General features: G+C 36.6%; 1 protein-coding gene across 4 annotated transcripts in view; it reads left to right on the top strand.

Moving 5' to 3' along the window:
• The first annotated feature begins 8,180 nt into the window (after positions 1-8,180).
• Positions 8,181-22,888, top strand: part of BPIFB1 (BPI fold containing family B member 1) — a 39,132-nt gene continuing 24,424 nt past the window's right edge. The window contains exons 1-6 of one of the 4 annotated variants that reach the window (XM_074292726.1): positions 10,359-10,456; positions 11,589-11,657; positions 15,703-15,825; positions 18,428-18,569; positions 19,672-19,776; positions 20,073-20,222. In XM_074292726.1, the coding sequence (XP_074148827.1) occupies positions 15,711-15,825; positions 18,428-18,569; positions 19,672-19,776; positions 20,073-20,222 (512 nt within the window). In that variant the 5' untranslated portion in view covers positions 10,359-10,456; positions 11,589-11,657; positions 15,703-15,710. Of the gene's footprint in view, positions 8,288-10,332; positions 10,457-11,588; positions 11,658-13,627; positions 13,806-15,702; positions 15,826-18,427; positions 18,570-19,671; positions 19,777-20,072; positions 20,223-22,888 lie in introns of those variants that run through there. The other 3 variants (XM_074292724.1, XM_074292725.1, XM_074292727.1) reach the window with 3 other exon arrangements.

Below are 22,888 nucleotides of genomic sequence, written 5' to 3'. Positions count from 1 at the left end.
AGATTAAAGATGGGAGTAAAAAAATGTCCATATAAGGGCAAAGATATATTGACTGGATAACATTATCATAAGGAGATGGAATTAGTGCCTATCTCCTCTCACAGCTTCTCCCTCATTACAGTTTTATAAGTATAAAAATTTTGCCCATATGCAAGGGTATTCAAGCCTTTTCCTCTGCAGGCTGGCACCATAAGTACACAAAGATTTTAAGCAAGGTTTAAAGTTGGAACTTCTTAGTGTGACTTTTCAAAATAGAAAAATGAGCCCCAAATATAAAAAGTTGGTTTTACATTTTAATATCTGAACAATACTTTATCTACTATACTCTCTTGGAACTCAAGAGCTAGAGGAAAATGTCATGCAGGGAAACACCATGTTTAGGAGCATTTAATCTGTCAGCCTGCTGCACAAAATTTTGGCTCAAATTTGGAACTATGCCCAAAGGGCTATCAGAATCTGCATACCCTTTGATCCAGAAGTGTTTCTACTGGGCTTATATCCCAAAGAGATCTTAAAGAGGGAAAGGGACCCACATGTGCAAAATGTTTGTGGCAGCTCTTTGTGTAGTGGCTAGAAACTGGAAACTGAGTGGATGCACATAAGTTGGGGGATGGCTAAATAAATTATGGTATATGAATGTTATGGAATATTATTGTTCTATAAGAAATGATCAGGAGGATAATTTCAGAGAGAACTGGAGAGATTTACATAAACTGATGCTGAGTGAAATGAGCAGGACTAGGAGATCATTATATACTTCATCAACAATACTGTATGATGATCAATTCTGATGGACATGGTTCTTTTCAACATTGAGAAGATTCAGACCAGTTCCAATCATCTTGTGATGAAGAGAGCCATTTACACCCAGAGAGAGGACTGTGGGAACTGAGTGTGGTTCTCAACATAGCATTTTTACCCTTTTTGTTGTTTGTCTGCATTTTGTTTTCTTTCTCACTTTTTTTCCTGTTTGATTTGATTTTTCCTATGCAACAAGATAATTGTATAAATATTTATATTTATATTGAATTTAATATATATTTCTGCCATGTTTAACATATATTGGATTACTTGACATTTGGGGAGGAGGTAGGGGAAGGAGTGGAAATGGGAATACAAAGTGTTTACAAAGGTTAAGGTTGAAAAATTATGCATGCATACATTTTGAAAATAAAAAAGCTTTAACTAAAAAAAAAAAGTTGGGGCTCAATATAATGAACTTCCTAATAATTGTCCAACAGTGAAATGGGCTTCCAAGTGAAATAATGAACTGCATTGCAACAGTTTTCTTAAATAAAGGCTAGTTGCTAATCTGTCAGAAATATATTATGGGAGATTTTTGCACAAGATGGAAAGTTGGAGTAGGTGACCACTAGGGCCTTTTTAACTCAAAATTCTCTATGATCCTAGATTTTAAGGACCTCAGAGATCATAGTCAACCCATCCTTTCATGTTGGGGAAACTGGGTCAACTGGGTCTTTATTTTGGCCAAGTACCATTAGAGAAGGTGGATGCATCAGTCTTACAATAATTGTTGGTCAGTCATTTGAGTCATGTCCTTCCCTTCAAGGCTCCATTTGGCATTTTCTTGGCAAAGATACCAAAGTAGTTTTGCATTTTCCTCTCCAGTTTATTTTATAGATGAGACAAACAGGGTTAAGTGACTTGCCCAGGGTCACACAGCTGAGGCTGAATTTGAACTCAGGTCTTCCTGACTCCAGAAAGGAAGTGCTCTATCCAGTATACCACTTTTCTTCTCCTAATCATGGTCATAGCTGGCATCTCTAAGACTTTGTGGTGGGTTTTTTCCCAAAGCCCATTGCCAAAGTAGCACTATAATATTGATTATTATATACTCATTTTAAAACTGCAGAAACTGAAGTTTAAAAAGGAGTGATGACTTGTCCCGAGCCAGAGAGCTAGTCAACTGTGAAGGAAATATTCACACCTAGATAATTTGACTTAGACCAGTGCTTAATAAGCAGCTAGATAATGTAATAGAATCCTAGTCAAGGAGTCAAGAAGACCCTGTTTGAATCCTGCTTGATGTCCTTGAACCTCAGTTTCCTTATTTGTAAAAGATGGAATCTTTTACAATGAATGGAGTCTCAGATCTCTTCCAACTCAAAATCTGTGATCTTGGTCCAAATATTTTAGTGTCAATAGTCAAACAGTGGAAAAACACAGGTGCTGAACCCCAGCACAAAGAACTCTAGCAATTAAATGCCAGGGCTGGATATTCCCACAAAAGGCGTGTGAATGAGAATTTGCACAGCTCTGTATATTTCCTGCTCCAGGTTGGCACCTGGGTTTCAGAGACCTACCCTTTAAGCCACAGGCAGTCCCTTTCTAAGGTCTGATGAGAATGTTCCAATGCAAAAGTGTAACTTGGAAGAGTTATAAACACTTAACAAATGCCAGCAAGGGCCCCCTGGAGCAACATGAGGAAGGCATGTGCCTAGAATCTGTGCCATTCATGGCCTTCTGACATCAGAATCCTATTCTTCTCCAGTTCCTGTAGTCCACTCATTCCCTGGAAGAAGATCCAGTCTCATCACGCTCCTTGCTCCTGCAGAATGGCTCTTTATGGCAGCCCCCAGAGTCCAGTGCAGAGCAGATAAGGTCTGTCCCCTGAAACTTCCTGGTCTGTCATTTTTCTACCATCACTTCCTGCAGTCAGTTGATTAGGTTTCACAAGCATGACTGAAACTCTATAAAGTCTTCCTTCCCTGCTGACATGGCTTGAATTTGCTGAGCCACTAGCCAGCCACGCTTATGCTTCTGAATTACCAGTATCTGGTCTTTTGGGGACACAAAGGCCCGTTTGTCCTTGGTCTCCCTCCAGTGGTCTCCAGTTAACTTCCTCATAGGAAGAGAAATATAGGGCAGACCACATACATCCTTCAACTTTTAACCCAGGGTTTTGCCTCAAGTAGGTTAGGGGTGAAGGAATTTTCTCCCGGCTGTGGTCAGCACGGGTAGCATGGGGCCATCTGAAAATTGTGAGGTTCTGTTGACTTTTGTAGGGAGGGAACAAACCCTTACATTTTCACTGTTGGCACTCTAGGGGAGAAGAAGGAAGAGTGGCTCACCCTTGCCAAGATCTGGGGCTGCCACTCCCTTGACAGCCCTCTCCCATCAACTCTACTTCTCTCTTCCAATCTATAATTTTCAAGTTTTACTTTTTTCATTTAATATATATATATATTTATTTTTCATGTTTTTTCCTTTATATACACACATCAAAAATAATTTTAGAAAACATAGAAAAACTAAACCTCGTAACAAATAATGTATAGACAAACAAAACAAACAAATACATTGGCTATGTCTAAAAACATATATCTCATTTTACACTTTGAGTCTATCTGCTTTCTGTAAAGAGATCTCCCCTAATCTGCCTTCAGTGAGAATGAACTGCCCACAAAATGCCAAGTATGATCAACTTTGGGCTGGCCATGAGTCATTCCATATAGTAAAAGTTTAGTAAGTACTTTTTCTTTGTTACTCATGTAGAGTAAGTGGGTCCACAAGGGTCTTTCTAGATGGAGCTAACTAACAAGAGGTATAAATAAAATTCCTCTATTCTTCCTTCTTCAAGGAATATTTTGAGTCTTACCAGAAGGAGAATGAAGCTAAATACTGGTCACTCTGTTCTCTTCAGAAAGGTGGTATGGAGTTAGAATTATATCTATTTTCCTCCTAAATATTATTAATCTAGGGAAATTTATAAATTCAAGCTGTACCCCTGATTTCTGTCCTTTAACAGAGAAGCTATAAATACAAGGCTTGACTGCCTTATTAGCAAATCATAGTGAATAGCAAATATATATATATATATATATATATATATATATATATATATACATATATATATATATCAAATAGAAAACCTGAAAAGTTATACATATGAGAATATACTGTTCAATACACAGAGTGAATGAACAGATTCCCAGTTCCCCAAAGCCTTGAGTAAGCCCTAGTTACTATTTTTTAAAAAATTATTTTTAGTCATGTTCATTTGGGAATTCCTTGCAAAGATGATGCAGTGGTTTGCTATTTCCTTCTCCATTTTATTTTATGTATGAGGAAACTGAGGGTCACATAAGTTAGTAAGTAGCTGAGTGTCTGAGGCTGGATTTTGTGGGTCTTCCTCACACCAGGCCCAGCAGTTTTTCCATTGTGCCACCCAGCTGTTCTTCTTATTACATCTATAAAAAGAAGGTTATTGAATAAACGATCTCTAAGATCTGTTCCAGTGCCGATACTCTATTCTGAGCTCTCTCAGGTTGACATTCTCTGCTCTATATTCTAAATTCCCTCTCAACTCCAATGTTTTAAAATCCTGTCCTGTTCTAATATTCTATATGCTAAGAGTCCTTCCTAGCTCGGATTTTTGTCGTTCAAAGTACACCTCCATCTCTGAGATTCTGATATCATGAATTGCTGCTGATATACTTTTTCCTGTTAGTATATGAATGACAATAATAATAACACTGCACATCCCAATTAAATGATATTTAAATTTCCTTTCATTGAATTCCTACATGGCCCGAAGTCTTATCACTTAATTTAATAATCACAACACTAGGGTGAGACTTTTTCTTTATATTGGGCCAAAATCAGCCTCTACACTTTCTACCTACTGCTTCTCCTTCTGACCTGTGAAGCCGAACAAAGCATATCTATGCCTTTTCCACATAGAAACCTTTTAAATATTTAAAAACCACCATGTTTTTCTTTGCTAAATAGGTAATTCAGGAGATAGAACATTGGATTTAGAGTTAAGAAGACCCAAATTCAAATTAGCCTTCAGACACAGTGCAACTCTGGGCAACTCATTCAATCTCTATTTGTCTCAGTTTCCTCAACTATAAAATAGGGTTACTAACACAATTTTCCCTCTCTCTTTTTTCCCCTCTCTCCTTTCCTTCCTCCCTCTCTCCTTCCTTCTCTTCCTTTGCTTTTTCCTCCCTCCCTTCCTTTTTCTACAGTAAAACATCCCAATTTATTCAATTGGTTGTTACGACATGGACTCCCATAACTTCATCATGCTTGTCACTCTTGTTTGGAAAAGTTCCCTTTTGACCATGTTCCTCCAAAATGTGTCATGCAGAGCTTAATACCAACTCCAAAAGCAACCTGGTAATATTAAGAAATTTCTGACCTCAAGTTTTATCTCTTAACATAATATTAACTCCATGTCCCCAGGCAATGCACTGAGCCAATAGGCAACATGGGAGGTACCCATATATTATTTATTTATTATTTACTTATTTAATAATTTTTTCCCCCAATGATTAGTTTTCAACATTTATCTTTGCAAGCTTTCAAGCTCCAAAATTTTCCCTCTCTCCCTTCCCTCCCCCTTCCTTAAGACCGTAAGCAATCTGATACAGGTTACATATGTATAATCATGTTGAAGAGGTAATTAAGTGAGAAAGGTTCTACAACAAAAGTTCCCTCCAATGAGGAGACCATAGTCACCTAGTCCAAGATAAAAATGAAGGAATGAATGAACAAACAAATAGAAAGCATGTTCTTCCCCGTGCATATAAAGAATATAAAAGGGACTGACATTCAAGCTGAATCATTTTAGGAAGATCTTTGACCATGAATAAGGTAGACTAGGTCAAAGGTGGAAAACATGTGGCTTATACCTGTTCTCCACAATATTTTTGAATGAGCCTGAACCAGATTTAAAAAGTTTAGGAGTAGGGGGAGAATGAGGAAGAGGAGGAGGAGGAGAAGGAGGAAGAGGATGAGGAGGAAGAATATAGAGCATATGCTATATTTATAATGTGTTTCTTCTTTTTTTTTCCTTCTTCTATCTCTCTTTGTCTCTGTGTCTCTTTCTCCCCCTCCCTCCCTCCTTTTCCCCTCTTTCTTTCTCCTCCCCTCTGCCTCAAAAAATCTTTTTCTTCTTTCAAGATGGAGCTCATGTTCTGTCTTCTATAGCAAACCTTTCTTTGTCTCCTCAACTAGAAGTGTCCTTCCTTCCTAAAGTTGTTGGTTTTAGTCATTTTGGGTCACATTTAACTCTTTGTGAGGTTTTCTTAGCAAAGATCCTGGAGTGGTTTGCCATTTCCTTCCCCAGTTCATTTTACAGTTGAGAAAACTGAGGCAAACAAGGTCAAGTGACTTGCTCAGGATCACAGATAGGAAATATCTAAAGCTGGAGTTGAGCTCAGGCCTACCTCTCAATCCATTGTGTCACTTAGCTTCCCTCCTTAACTATCTTATATTTCACTACTTCATATTTATTCTTTTTATATTTATTCTATCTGTATTTGCATTCTTATCTCACTTATTAAAATGTAAACTCTTTATTAGGAATTAGTTTATTTTTTAAAATTCTTATAAGCTAACATTACTAATAGGTGCTTGTTGATGGATTGATTGATCTAAAACAAGTATTCTTCACACTATACTAACATACCCCTCTAAAGAATGACTTTCAGAGCTGAGGCTCAGCTTTTTAAATCTCCTTAGTGATAACAGATATTTCTGAGATCAGGTTTGATTTGTAGAAATAGCCCAGGGTCATTTGGAGCTGCTTCTGGCACACTGGGAAATATCTATCACAATATGGTAAAAGGAGATGCCAGATTTTGATCTGGACTTGAGTTCAGTGCCTAGTTAAGTTATTATTTTAAGAATTTCTAGCACTTAACATAGTGTCTGGCACATAGTAAATTCTTAATAAATGGTTATTTAATGACTGAGAACACCAATTCTCAAATTTGCTTATTTGTAAAAGGAAAGACTTAGACTAGACAATACTAAAGTATCTTCAAATTCTAAATTCTAATAATAGAAATACTAGTATTTAATGGGATACAAAGTAAAGTGAGCAGAACTAGAAGAACAATTTACATACTAGCAATATTGTAAAGATAATCTATTGTAAAAGATTTAGTAATCTAATCAACATAATGACCCACCATCGTACCAAAAGCCTCCTAAGGAAACATGATGTTTATATCCATATAAGAATTGAAAGAATCAGAGTGAAGACAGAAGTGTATTTTTTTCTCTCTTTATTCTTTTTTTTGGGGGGGGGGGCAATGTTTTATATTTAATGTGGAAATTTATTTTGCATGGCTTCACATTTGAAATGGGCTTCACATTGTCAATGGGTGGAAGAAGGTTAAAGGAAGGAAAAAAATTTGGAATTGAAAATAAAATAAATTTTAATAAAAGGAAAAATAATAAAATAAAATAAAATACTTAAGAAAGAAAAAGAAAAAAGAGAAATGAAAGAAGCAAAAGGAAAGAAAAGAAAGAGAGAAAAGAAGAAAAGAAACCATTTGACCTAAAAAGGAGATAATTTTAGTTGAGGTCACAAGACACAAGAGCTAAGACCAAAACCCAAGACTTCTGATTATGAGGCCTGGCCAAAGCTTTCCCCACTGCACCTTATTGACAACTCACCTGCAGAAGGTCATTTGGTTTGGAGGGAAGAAGGCAGGCAGAGAGATCTCTCTGTTTCATCTATGTTGGATACTTCCCTAAAACTCCCTGCTAATTGGCATTAAGAAATGTTTTCTGAAGAAACTATCATGGAAAGAACATGAAATACAGAGAAAAAAATTTAAGTTTCAAAAGGGGATAGAAGGAATCATTTTATTATTACCTTTTCAAATTCAATAAACACTTTAAAAAGATCTCAGCATAACAGAAGTTCACAGTTTAGTATACAAATCTGTTTGTTATATTGACAAGTATTACGCTTATAGTTATGGCTTTTTTTAAGTACATTGGATTTGTAGCTGTATTCAAACTTTTGTTCTGCTGTGTATTACCTATATAACTTTGATGAAATCATTTAATTGACCTTGGCTGAAGTTTTCCATTTTCATATCCCCAGGATCTCCCCAAACATTATAGTCTGGAATACTCCAAAAACCATTCTTCTCTCAGAAAGTGATGTCCTATGTTTTCTAGAACTCATGCTCAGGCCCAGCTTCCAATAAAGGAGCTCTATCCCAGTGGGGTTCCTCAACCTGGTGGGGATCCTCCCAACTTCCTTTCCCTGGGACCCAGGAAACTTGAACTATGACTTAATACAGGTTAAGGGTGTTGTTTTAGTTCATCAAATCTCACAAATATTTACCTTGGAGGACTCTAAATACAATGGCGAACTCTAAATACAATCCCAAAAGGAAGCACACCCATTACTGATGGCAATTTCTCAGGATAAAAAGAGAGTTTGTTACATGGTCCCACCAGGAGACGGTGACCTGACAGATGACAAGTGGAGAGCTGGAAACTCCAGCTAGTGCAGGTAAAAATGATGTGAATTTTATAATGAAATTTGCTTTGCTGGAAAATATCATGGAAATTTCCCTGGTAGAGATATAATTCCTAATTGCAACAAGGAATTCCACTGCTATCTCTGCTGTAGTTTAAGTTCTCCTCATAGTTAACGAGACTAGAATTAATTAGTTCCCAGAGATCCTCCAATTAAGTAGGTGAGCTATGATGAATCAACCTGAGTCTAATCTTCTCATTACTGTTTGGTCAGAACCTTAAAAATCTGCATTTTTTAAAGTTATCTTTCCTACTGGATTCAAAGTTTTATTCAATTTCATTTCAAGTTAGCAATGCCATATTTGCTTTTCTGGTTGTCTTCAATGAGATAATATTTTGATTGACTTGGACTCAAGCAGCTAGATGGTACAGCGTTGGAAGGTACAGGACTTGGGAATGAAAGATTGAAGTTCAAATTGACTCCCAGACGCTCACTAACTGTGTGAACTTGAAAAAAAGTAATTTAATTTTTGTTTATCTCAGTTCATGATATGTAAAATGGGAATAATAATAGTACCTAAATCTTAAGATGGTTGTGAAATTCGACTGAGATAACATTTGTAAAGTCCTTTGCAAATGTTAGATGTAGTATGATTAATAATAATAATAAATTATTGCTTACTGTGAAGAAGGCAGCTATGAAGCAGTATGAGAGGTAGTCTATCAAATTATTCAGATAGTTTAATTCAACTGATTGAGCTCCTACGTGCAAGACATTGTGTAGATAATTGAGAATTGATTAGTTGCTTTTTGTTTAGATGAAGAGTAATCCATGGTTTCTTATTAATGAATTCTTTTTTAATCTTATGGACAAAATGGAAAGATGTGGTATAAATAATACAATTAAATCAATTTCTGTCTGGTTGAAAGGCCAGATCTGGGTACCCTGTGATCTGTCCTTGGTCCTCTTTAACCTTTTAATCAATAAATTTTCGATCATTGATTAAATAAAGGTATCTTTATTTTGATAATTTGCTAATAATACAAAGCTGGAATAATTGGTCATACACTGGATGACAAGATCCAGATCTCCCTCTAATCCTATAGGTTAGAACTCTGGGCTGAATCTAATATAAAAAAATTTACTAGAGATAAATATAGAGTCATAAACTTGGGCTCAAATAATCAAATTCAAAAGAATATGATGAAGGGTGACTAGGCAGCAATTTATTTGAAAAAATATATGGATATTTTAGTAGATTTCAAATTCACCTTAAATCAAGGGAGTGATATGGCAGCCAAATAAGTTATCCAATCTTAGAAATTCCCAGAGTGCATAGTTTATAGTCTTGCCACACTCTGCTTTGGTTAGACCACATCTAAGCTCAGGAATAGGAATTATATTTTAGGAACGATGTTGATAAATTAAAAGAAAATCCAGAATAAGGTGGTAATCACAATGGTGAAGGGCCTCAAGTTCATGCCATGGGAAGATTGATTAAATGATCTAGGGTTCTTAGTCTGGAGAATAAAAGACTTCTGTGACTAGAGAACTATTTTTAGGTGTTCAAAGATCTGTCAAGTGGAAGAAAGATTAGACTTGTTCTCAATGACCCCAAAGAGAAATGAATGGTTGTTAGAACTAGAGACAGAGCTCCTGATGAAGTCCTTCACAGTTCTGAATTTCTGTTTTAGGATTCAGTGCAAATAGAGCATCACCCCAGTGTTCCAGGCTGGGGAGGAGAAGAGTACAAGTTCTGAGGAACTCAATTTCCACTTAAACTTAATTTTCATTTATAGACAGATATCCAGATACTCCCATTATTCCTACCCTCAAAGTTGAAAATCTTCCATTTCCCCACTTTAGTTCATCATCAACTATAGGACATGAACACTGCTGATTTTTACTGTAATTACTCTTAGCAGAGAGAGCTATTACCAAGTAATGTCCTAGATATATGTTTCTAGAGCTGTCCATGTTTGATAACTGTCTGGTGTGTGTCCTTGAGTGGATGAAAGTCAGAGCTATTGTTTATCATCTATTACATGCCCATATGTCTACTTCATGGAGGAAGTGTCACAATTGTCAGGAGCTCATCACTGCCACAAAGCATCTGTGCTGCAGAAGATGAGACAGCAAATGGCCTCCAGTCACCAAAGGCTAAATAGCCCCATGACAGCTTAAGGGAGATATTTTAGTTAGGTATTCAGAGAACCCTTGTGGGAAATTAACTTTTTTCTTTGAGCTTGTGCTTGTAGTGTTTAAGGAATTAAGTGTCCTTCTTTAGGGAGAATTTCTAGATTAGCAATAATTTTTGACATTGGTCAGGATCTAATTTATTTGTCTCTCCAGGTTTAGTTCTTGATCTGAGCATTTGTGCTAGAACTAAGATTTTCCCCTTGCTGTAATGTTGGATGGTGTGGCCTCCCAGGATCAGGTCCTTCTGGAGCTTTAAGGTTCAGTGTGATGGATCTGTGTGGTACTTTCTGGAATCTCAGTATAAAATGTTGGGGACTAAGCATAGGTGAAATGTTTTGTCCAAAGTCAACTACTAAGCTTGAACTCTTCGTTCTACCAGCACTCTTCAGTCTACCTAAAGCTACTCTCTGGTATGCTGTCAGCTCAGACTAATCCTGTCATCACTTCTGACTTTTATATCATTTCTGCCTTCTGACCTTGTTGACTGGCTTGTTCCATTTTGATCTTTACCTTCTGTGTCCTAGTGATTAAAAAGTCATAACTTCATATTTTAATAGGGCTTTAAGGTTTAGAAAAATAATTTGTTCCATAACAATCTTTTGAGTTAGTTAGAGGATTACCTCTATTTTATAAATGATGAAATTGAGTCCTAGAAAAGAAAATTGATTTACCTGAGATGATTTAACTAGTAAAGGCAGGAGACAGAACTAGAATCCACATTCCATGACTCCATGTCCAGAATGCTTTCTACTCTAATCTAATAACACTCAACCTTCTTCTCTACTTATTTCTAATCTTCATTTCTAACCTTTTCCTCAGTTCAGATAATTCTGTTTTCTATCATGCTGACCCTGGTCTTGGGCTGATCACCTTCACTCAAGGGTAATTGCAGCACAATTCCCTATGGCAGTAGAGATGGGAGTCACTAGTTGTGTTCCTTAGTGATACCAAGACAAAATGTCTCTTAGGGAAGCTACTGATTCACAAAAGATACCAACCTTTAACAGCAATTTCCTGCTTGAAAGTTGTGGAGAGATATTGAACCTTCAGAGCCAGATCTCTGCCAGGAAGCATCAATCAGATATATCAAGCAATGATTTAATTTCTCTTTCAATGTCTCATTATGTCATGACAGTGACCTTGACTTCTTGAAGGCTCTTCTAGTAGAGAACAAATACATCCTACCTAACTGGAAGAACTTCAGGTATTAATTCTGGTGACATACACTGTATATTATCTAAGGATGAGCCTAGATAAGTGCAGTGAAACCCCTAACCCATCACCAGAAGTTTAGCTGACAGAAGATGGAGTTTTTCATCCATGACAATCCATTAAACTTGTCTAGAAAGGCCTTCAGCATTGGGATCAATGTTGCTTGAGGAAATATTCAACAAGATGAAATTATGGATCTAGAAAGAATAATATTGATCTTTTATATTTAGTCAATCAACAAGCATTTATTAGCCATCGACTATGTATCAGACACTACTAAGTGAAATGAAAGTCCCTTTTCTAAGGATTTCACAGTCCTTTAGGAGAGAAAACTATGAGATAATTGAAAGCCAAGGGAGAGACACTGGGAGAAGCAAGGGTAGAAGACACAGTCCTTGGTTTCAGGAAGCTCACATAAGAGTTAATTATAACCTCCATTTCTGCATTGCTTTGGGTTCACAAAGTACTTTCTTGACAATAGTTTTATAAGGTAGGTAATATCTTTATTATTATCCTCATTTGACAGATAAGGAAACTGAGATCTAGAGAGATGAAGGGGTAATCAAGAGAGATAGAGTAAGGACAAGAGTCAAGGCTTGAAACCTGATCTTTGGGATCTATTGCTTTTGTTGTTCAGTTAGTCTTCATGATCTGATGGATATTCCCATATCAGGCCTTTCTGTCTTCCATTATCTCTCAACGACTGTCGAAATTAGTGTTCATTGTTTCTATGATACTATCTATTCATCTCATTCTCTTGCCATCTTTTTTTCCCTTTAATCTTCTCTAACATCAGGATCTTTTCCAATGAATCCTTTCTCCACATTATATAGTCAAAGTACTTAAGCTTCAGCTTTAGTATTTGCCCTTCCAGTAAATAGTTTAGATTTCTTTTTTAAGTATTAACTGATTTAATTTCCTTGCTGTCCAAGGTGTCCTTTTTGGCACCATAATTTTGAAGTACCAATTCTGCCATGCTCAGCTTTCCTAATAATCCAACTCTCACAGCTTTACATTGCTACTAGAAGAACCAAATCTTTTGATGATATGAATCTTTGTTGGCAAGGTGATATTTCTACTTCTTAATAAGCTGTCCATATTTGCCTTCCAAGGAGCAAGTGTCTTTTAATATTATGGCTACAGTTGCTGTTTGCAATGATCTTTGAGCCCAAGAATATAAAATCTAATGCTGTTTCCATTTCTTCTCCCTCTATTTGCCAGGAAATGATGGGACCAGTTGCCAAAATCTTAGTTGTTGCTTTTGATGTTAACCTTCAAGCCAGCTTTTATGCTCTCCCATTTCACCCTCATCAAGAAGCATCTTGATTCCTCTTCACTTTCTGACATTAGAATGGTATCAGCTACATAGCTGAGATTGTTGACATTTCTCCCAATAACCATAATTCCAGATTTTGATTCTTCCAATCTGGCATTTTGCATGATATATACCCTGTATATAAGTTAAATACATAAGATGACAACTTATAACCTTGTCATACTCCTTTTCCAATTTTAAACTAATCAGTTGTTTCATATTCAGTTCTAACTGTTGCTTCTTCCTGAAAAATACAAGTTCCTCAGAAGACAAGATGATCCAGTACTCCCATTTCTTTGAAGACTTGCCACGTTTTGTTGTGATACACACAGTTAAAGGCTTTAGTGTAGTCAATAAAACAAAAGTATATGTTTATCTTGGAACCCTGGCAATTTTGTCTCTAGCTCTTCTGCTTCTTTGAATTGCTTGCTCTTCTGGTAATTGAGAAAGAGTTAAATAATATAGTAGATATCACAATATAGTGTGAGCTAAAAAAATCAGAATCGAGTTAAATAATACAATGCACAAGGCAGTATGAGCTAAAAATCAGAGTCAAATGTATCTAGCTAAAAGGATGTCTGGGCTAGGCTATTCAGGGAAGGGGTTGGGAATGAACAGGGCCTTGAAGGCAGAATATTTCATTCTAGGTATGGTGCATTTGAACCAAAGCACAGGAGGATGAGATGAGCCTAGTGTGAAAGAAGAGAGAGAGTGGGGAAACATAACTGTCTGAAAGCAATGTGGGGTTATTCAAACAAGCAGCAGGGATGGAGCAGAGCTGGAAAAATAGGCTGGAGCCAGATTACAGAAAGCTTCAAATGTTGGGTGAATAAATTTGTATTTTACTCTGTGGGCTAGTGGTCCCCAACCTTGTATTAAAAAGGAATTCTTCCTTTTTCTCCAGGCCTCGAACTCTCCTGAATAAGAGGAGAGAGACAAAAATAGGGTTTGGCAGTGAAGCCTGGAGAGACCAGCAGTGATATCTAGTTTTCTTACATTCTGAACAATTTAATTGCTACTACCTCCAAGGAGTCTTCCCTGATTCACATGGTTGTCACAACTGTCCCCTATAGACCTAATATAACACCATTTTGTATTCCTCCAATGCATTTATTTCTTATGTATATATTTCTTATTACTCTAATAGACTGTGAGCTCTATAATGGCAGGGATAGTGTTCTAGCTGATTTTAATCTCCAGCACTTAGCACAAAGTTCTTCATTCAGTAGGCACTTAAAAGATGAATTGAATGAATGCTCCTTGACCTGATGCAAATCCTAACAAAATACCAAAAGGAGACCTGGGGGAGAGGAGTAAGGAAGTTCTTAGAAGTATAAAGCATCAGAGCTATAAAGAACCGTGGAGACCATCTAACATAATAAACCTTTCACTTTAAAAAGTCAGAAATATCAGCTTAGCCAGAAAGAGCTTGCCTAAGGTCATATCTTTGCCCTTAATAATATAACTTGTGGTTTAAGTAGCACTTGAATCATACCATCTTGCACATGAGACTCTCTAGAAAATTCTAGCTACCTCAGGTTCAAATTATAATGTATTTTTACTGGTCAACCAGATGACAAAATTAGTTAAAAGCAAAGGCATTTAATGAAATGCCTACAGGCAGCTGGGCCTGGAGTTAGGAAGACGTTTCAAATGTGACCTCAGACATTTAGGATCTTGGGTAAGGTACTTGACCTCTTTCTGCCTTTGTTTCTTCAACTGCAAAATGAGGATAATAATAGCACCTACTTCCCAGAGTTATTATGAAGATTAAATGAGATATCTGTAAAGCTTTTAGCACAGTACCATGCAAATAGTAGGAACCTAACAAATGCTTGTTTCCTCTCTCCCTCCCTCCCTTCCTCCCTCCCTCTCTTCCTCCCTTCCTTCCTCCTTCCCTCTCTTCCTTCCTCTCTCCCTTCCTTCCCTCTCTCCCTCCCTTCCCTCCCTCCCTCCCTCCTTCCCTCCCTCCCTTCCTTCCTTCCTTCCTTCCTTCCTTCCTTCCTTCCTTCCTTCCTTCCTTCCTTCCTTCCTTCCTTCCTTCCTTCCTTCCTTTCTTCCTTCCTTCCTTCCTTCCCTTCCTTCCTTCCTTCCTCCCTTCCTCCCTCTCTCCTTCCCTTCCTTCCTTCCTTCCTTCCTTCCTTCCTCCCTTCCTTCCTCCCTCCCTTCCCTCCCTCCCTCCTTTCCTTCCCTCTCTTCCTTCCTTCCTTCCTTCCTTCCTTCCTTCCTTCCTTCCTTCCTTCCTTCCTTCCTTCCTTCCTTCCTTCCTTCCTTCCTTCCTTCCTTCCTTCCTTCCTTCCTTCCTTCCTTCCTTCCTTCCTCCCTCCCTCCCTCTCTTCCTTCCTTCCTTCCTTCCTTCCTTCCTTCCTTCCTTCCTTCCTTCCTTCCTTCCTTCCTTCCTTCCTTCCTTCCTTCCTTCTCCCTCCCTTCCTTCCTCCCTTCCTTCCTTCCTTTCTCCCTCCCTCCCTCCCTCCCTTCCTTCCTTTCTTCCTCCCTCCCTCCCTTCCTTCCTTCTTTCCTTCCTTCTGTCCTGCTTTTATTATATGTGTCCAACAACAAGCTCTTTTCTTTCACCAGACATTTAGCTACACTATTATTAATTTAAGGTGTTTTTATACCAGGTACTCCTTTTCCAAATTCTTCCTCTTTCTTGATGGTACTAATAGGATTGTTTCCCTTTCATGAAGCATTATGATTGCTCCATATTCTCTGCTGATTTCAGGACTAAAGATGTTCCAGCCATGGGGAATGGTACTTATATGGGGTTTGCTTACAATATCCTTGGCTCAAGCTACACCAAGAGGCCAGGCAGCTTTGGTTGTTGGTCCAGAAGTCTTCAACAAAGGTAAGTCATTTGCTCAGTCAGAAGAAAAGAAGGAATGAGATACTGTCCCACACTAAAACCATTAGAGCTCTAAAAATTGGTAGGTAGTAAGGTCTACATCAGTCAAAAGATTCAAGTAACAGAGAATTCAAGTACCTAGAGAAAAGATTGCTGACATCATAGTCATGGTCCAGAACTCTGCAACAGCTTCTACTGAGACTTTCCTTGACTATCTGTCCTGCCTTAGAAAAGCTACCAGAACCAAGAATGCTTATATGGAGACCAGACATAGGATTTCATACATGAGGATGAGAATTCAGATTATGATTAGATATGTCTGGACCTGGGTCTTGAGGCTGGTCCTGAAGTTTAGTCTATAACAGAATCAAGAATCCATCTGTGCCTGTGGTTGATGTTTGTTCTGGATATGTGTGAGGGGCTTAGCTTAGCAGGTAGTCAGAGGTTTGAGAAAAGCTTACTGGATCACACAGAGATGTTGGGATTTTAGCTTTGAGTTGCATCTATAACTAAGACTTCTATCATTGGGAAAGAGTCTGGCTGATCTATTGGTTGTGGTGAGACAATACAGTAGCAGTGAGGGGAAGTTTATTATCACTTGGGGTATAAAAAACAAGCTAAGGAAAGAACAAGAGTAGGAGAAAGCATGAAAGATTTCAGTTGTGAGAACAGTTTTGACAGGAGAGGAGAATCCATCCCCTAGAAAGACTCATTCTCTGAGAAAAAGAGATGGCTAAGTTGAAAGGTGACCAAGAAGAAACATCAGACAATAATGGGAGATTAAAGGATTTTGCACAGGTTCTTGGTACTCAGACTTTTGTTTCAGGAAGATATTATTGGGAGGTGCAGATGCCAAATAACACTATGTTTTTTTTTGGCATCTGTAAAAAAAATCAAAAGTCAAAAGACTTCCTTATACTTAGAACTGTACTGAAAAGTATTCCTGCTTATGCTATGTCCCACCTTAATTTTTGTTCCCAAGTCCATAGCATATACTGCCTGGTCAATGTGTGCAACTTAAAGATTGGCATCTTTCTTGACTATGAATGTGGAGAGATACCATTTTATCATGTGAAAAATAGATATCTAATTTATACTTTCCCTACCATTTCATTCTCAAGACTCCTCATGCCCTTCTTTAGTCTTTCTAAGAAAGTATTGACAAATGATTATTTTATCACAATCTGTTCCTAATTGAGAGAAATTAAGGAGCACACATTTATTGGCCAATGGACTTCTGGCATTGTCACCCCAATACCTATGTACTATGTTACACGAAAATAATTATACCTACTAGCCCTCCTGTCAATAACTTTTCCTATTTTACCTTTGTATATGTTTTATCTCAATTCCATTAGAATATAAGCTGTATATCAGGGATTGTTTCAAAGGCAATAGGGGGTGAGGGAGCAGACTTGTGTTATATGCACAGCTGTTGCTTGTCCTCCATTCTCAAAGAGGTCCATGACATCAGGGATGTGATGTCATGATATGCAAGTGAGGGAGATTTAAGTAAGGGACCCAGAGAGAGGACTGTGGGAACTGAGCATGAACCACAACATAGCATTTTCACTCTCTCTGTTGTTTGCTTGTATTTTGTTTTCTTTCTCAGGGTTTTTTTCCTTCTTGAGCTGATTTTTCTTATACAGCAATATTACTGTATAAATATGTATACATATACTGAATTTAACATATTTTAACATATTTAACATGTATTGGACTTCCTGCCATGGGGGAGAAAATTTGGAACAAAAGATTTTGCAAGGATTAATGTTGAAAAATTACCCATGCATATGTTTTGTAAATAAAAAGCTCCAATAAAATGAAAATAATAAATAAATAAGCCAATTAAAAAATAATCAAAGCAAACAATGGCCTCTTTCATCTAATCCAAAAAAAAAAATCCAATCTGGGAGAAGAAAATCCTCAGGGTTTCTGATCAAAACAGAAACAATTGCTATTTACTTTCACTCTGAATAGATCAAGGCCCAATCAATGGCCATTTGCCTGGGACCTATAACTGGCCAAGCAATGAGGATCTGAGAGATTTGGGTTTAAGATATGGTCTTTAAAAAAAAAATCTATCTTCAATGGGAGGTTTCAGTAATATGTTTACCCTATATAGAGGGAAGGAAGAAAGGGAGGGGAGAGAGGGAGGGAGGAAAGAATTATGTTGTTCAACTGACCAGTTCCATTTGGGTTCCCAGAGGGGCAATTCTACTCACGGAAGTTGTTGTTTGTCCATTGTTATCAAAGAGACCATGACTAAGCTGATGAGAAATACTCTGCTACTTTTTGAACCCCAGTTCCTCTTGGATAAAATGGCAATAATATTTGCATTACTTACATCAAGGAGGGTTTTGTTTTGTTTAGGAAAGTGCTTCATAAATCATATATTTCTATAGATACAGTATGATTTTAAAAACTTTTTATTATAGTTTTTTACATGCAAAACATATGCATGGGTAATTTTTCAACATTAATCCTTGCAAAACCTTCTGTTTCAATTTTTCCCCTCCTTCCCTCCACCCTCTAGATGGTAGGTAGTCCCATACATGTTAAATATGTTAAGGTACAGTATGATTTCAAGAAAATTTTTTTTCAGCTTTTCACCAGGAACTCATGAATCAGGATACTATTAAGATCCTAAAAACCTTGCCTCTTTATGAAGCTATGGAAAAGAATCAGGTCAACACCTTCCCCTTGATTGGAGGCCTTGTCAACAATTTTCTGAAGCAGATTATATGGTGAGCAACTTAGTGATACCAAGTACATCCTGATATGAACCAGTCTCTGGAAAGAGATATTTGAATGTAACTTATTTCCAATGATAGTTGATTCATTTCAATTCAATAGCATTTATTAAGGATTATATTCTAAGTATTGTGCTAAGCAAGGAGATATCCTTCCCTTAAGGAGCTTAGAATCTAGTTGACCCAAGGACAAGGTGAAATCATGATGCTCTACAAAGAGCCCTGGATTTAGAGTTTTGGGACTTTAGTTTAAGCTTCGTAAACATTTTAGACCTCAGTTTCCCAATCTGCAAAATAGAGTGGAACTAGATAATGCAGGAGGTCTAAAACTGCATTTTCTTCATGTATGATTCCATATGTGTGTGCATGTTTGTGATGGAAAATATGTGAGTATATGTCAAAGAGATAAAATGTATATATGAAGTGAGCAGAGAAAGATGGGTATAAGGGATTTATAGCTGCTCACCTTGTCCACCTTAGTTGCTATTCCATATATTTATGTGAAAGAAATAGGGTGGGCATACTGACACATATATATGTGTTTTATATATATATATATATATATATATATATATGTATATATATATATGCATACATATATATATATATATGTTTATTTGTGTTTTCGTATATATACTTATGCATATATGTGTGAGTGATGAAATTTTGCTCTGGAATTAATGATCTTTCAGGTCTGAGATTTCAGGATTCTAGAATTCTATTACAAGAGGACTATGTCAGTCAATTCAGTAAGAAAAATCAAACAAAACAGTCATTTGATTTTCTATGATATTCTCTTTCACTAAAGCACAAAATTAGGCTATTTATAAATCACCACCACAAGAAGTATGTTTGGATCTGATGTTTTATCCTAGCCACTTATACTTTTTGTATACAAATGTGTCATGTGCAAACTTCTTCCCTTCCTTTAAGGACAGTCAAAAAGAGGAAGCATGTTCCCTGGGGAAAACATTGCACTTCTCTGAATGTAGATGTCCTGGTACAAGACTTCAATAGCTATACCCTAGTTGTTTGTCCCAACACATCTTGAGTCTGGGGGTAGATCCTTGGCTACATCTTTGTTTCATTGCTGCAGGCTGAAAGTTACTGAGGCTAGTGTTCCCCATGTAACATTTCAAATTTCTGAGGAGCATCGTCTCCAGATCAGGATCCCCCTGGATATGGTGGCTGGATTCAACACGTGAGTAATCCCATAGGCCACCTCCTTCACTGAAGCTGGTGGCCTCAGGGAGTAGCACTGTCTAAATCAGTATTATTCTCCCCATTTCTCTTCTCTCTTCATCCCTCAGCTTCCATCTCTGTTACTGGGCCCAGGTTAAATCCAATTTTACTTAAATCCTTGGGGGTATGGTCTACCTGGGCAGACACTTAGTGCTCCCAACTTCCTCCTGTCATCTCTTTAGATAATTTTTACTTGCTGAGTTCTATTGAGTGAAGCTTAAGGTCATTTCCAATGGTGTCTCTTTTCCCTTTTAGCATAATTTCCCCCAAACTCATAGAGCTGCACATGGAAATTGATGTCATAGCTGATGTCCATACAGTAATTGACAATCAAGGACCCTCTAATTTAGTCCTCAGACATTGTACCAACAGTCCCAATAACTTACGCATCAGTCTTCTACAAAAGTGAGTATTTGTCATTTCGTAACTAATAACTCTTTATAGCTAGGCAGCACTTTATAATTCTCTAAAGTACATCCTAATTTTTTTCAAATTATCTAAGATGAAATTTAATAGAGATAAATATACATTTTACACTTAGATTAAAAGGTTTCAATTTTGTGAGTATGAGTATAGACATGGTTATGTAGCACTTAAAAAGATCTGAAGAAGTATTAAGTGGACTTAATTGTAAGCTCCTTATATTTTGTATATTGTGACATGGTAGCCAAGAAGGCTATTTCATCTTGGACTGCATTTGCAGGAGCATAATATTCACAATTTAGGAGGAGAATGTCACACTGTATGCTGCCCTGGTCAAATGAAATACTGTGTTGTCATGAGCAGCTCACTTTAGGAAAGACAGCTTTTCTACCAGGCACCTTTTTATCATACCCCAAAACAATCAAAGGAATGTCAATAATACCTTCCAATCCCTACAAAATTTTACAAGGATAGACTCCATTTGTATTGAAGATATAGAAGTCAAGAAAAAGAATCAGGCCTTCTTTCACAAATATGTTAAATAGAAAGCATGTTTATAGCCAAAAAAAAAAAAAAAAAAGAGTGAAAGTGGCAAGTAATACATGATCTCATTTTTCTTTTGTTTGGTAACTATTTTTTTAAAAAAGCATTTCACTTGGTAGAGTAAAATTTGTCCTGGAAAAGCTTTCCTCTAACAGAGTACAATTTATACATATATTAAACTCATATGATTCATTGAAAATGTAGCAACAGATATAAATTTGTTTTATGACCCTCAGATTATTGATGAGCTCTAGACTATAGAGATGAATCTGACCCAAGAAGTTTGCTATCCTATAGGATGTCAATTGCAGGATCCAAATTCAACAGAGATTGTTTTTTATATGTTCCATATAGTTCTATTTGCAAATAACAATGTACCAAGTGCATTAAAAATGGGAACACTGCAAGTCTTCCAAGTGGGACTCACATTAGCTTAAAAAAATCAACTCTTCACATGAGGGTAAAAAAATGGATGATGAATGCATATTTAATTGTATAGAAAATCCATAGAGCTGGTCCATCAATAAATAGAACTTAGAAAGTGAAGAGAAAATAAACTTGGACAAGAATGAAATTGATTTTCACAAAACTTCATCATTCCTTTATTTTTACATTCCTTTATTCTTTGAATGAATTATTTAATGAACCAATATTTATTAAGATTTTGATATGTGTCAAGCATTGTGTTAAATGCTAAGGATACAAATGTAAAAGCAAAGAATTTGCCTGCCCTCAAAGTACTTACATTGCAATGAGGGAAATAATGCTTATAGAAAAATTGTGAACAGGATTGGTGAGTAATGTCACAAGGAGAGTATGACATAATCTTTTCAGAAGCAATGGCAAAGTTAATTTGATTATGGTTCATGGTTGCAAAAAAGGGGAAGGAGATTTTAGAGGAGAAAGTTGGAAGAAAGAGGTTGGAAGAAAATAAAGCACGACCAAGACTTTCCAGAAATAGTGCCTAGAAGAGATATCCACCAATTCAGAAAGGGGGTCCTCAAGCTAAATTCTTCCTAGATGTAGTCTCTGATGGGGACAGTTTGATCTTTAGTCAAGAGATCATAGTAGGAACAGAAAAAAGGGAGTCCTTTAATGTGATAATAAAAATGGCTTTCTGTTGTTGTTAAACCTCTGGGGATTGTGATAATCTGTCCCCTTAGATGATGAATATAGGCACATAGAAACATAATTTATGTCTAGGAATTAAAATATTAACAACTTAACTATTTTAACGAGCAGCTCATTAAACCATAAGAAAATGTGATTATCTATTTTCTACAGTAGCATAAAATTCATTTTCCTATGATTTCTGCATATGTGGTCTTCAGTATAGTCCAATTTTTGTGACCTCTTGGACTTATTCTTGGCAAAGATACTGTAGTAATTTGGCCATTTCCTTCTATGATGTGTTTCCATTTTACAGATAAGAAACTGATACAAATAAAGAATAAGTAACTTACCCAGGTTATACAGATAGTAAGTCTCTGAAGTCACATTTGAACTCAGAGCTTGCTGACTCTACCTATCTATTTATTGCATTATCTAGTTGCCCCACTATAAATATTGACAGTGGTCAAAAAGGAGTGAAATATTCAGGTATCCTTAATTCTTAAAAACACACACACACACACACACAAAACAAAACAAAAGAAAGAAAAATGTTTTCCTATTTTCTATTCAGTTATTATTTCATTGCTATATTCCCCTACTTTGCTTAACATCTTGAAAAAGTCTATACCCAAGTCCCCTATTTTACCAGTGTTTTCTCAGCTTCTTTCAGTTCAGGTTCAATGATCTTAAAAAAAAAAAAAAAGTCTTTTATTTTCTTGATACTCTTTTGTTTACATGGCTTTCAGTTCCCAATGACTACTCCATTCCCTCACAGATCCCCCTCAATAAAAAAAAATAAATTTAAAAAAAAAAAGGAACCTTCTCTTATAAAAAATAAGAAAGTTGACATTTTTGGCCATTGTTTCAATGCAAGCCTTATTATATATGTAAAATCTATCACTTCTTTGCCAGTAGGTGAGAATCATGTTTCATGATCCATTAGTCCTGTTCTTATCAGAATTTTGAAGTCTTTTAATGCTTTTTTGTTTGCA

Source organism: Sminthopsis crassicaudata, chromosome 2 (assembly GCF_048593235.1).
Source record: "Sminthopsis crassicaudata isolate SCR6 chromosome 2, ASM4859323v1, whole genome shotgun sequence".
Lineage (NCBI taxonomy): Eukaryota > Metazoa > Chordata > Mammalia > Dasyuromorphia > Dasyuridae > Sminthopsis > Sminthopsis crassicaudata.
Note: the sequence above shows the minus strand (reverse complement) of the source record. Positions and strands in the feature narration are given on the sequence as shown.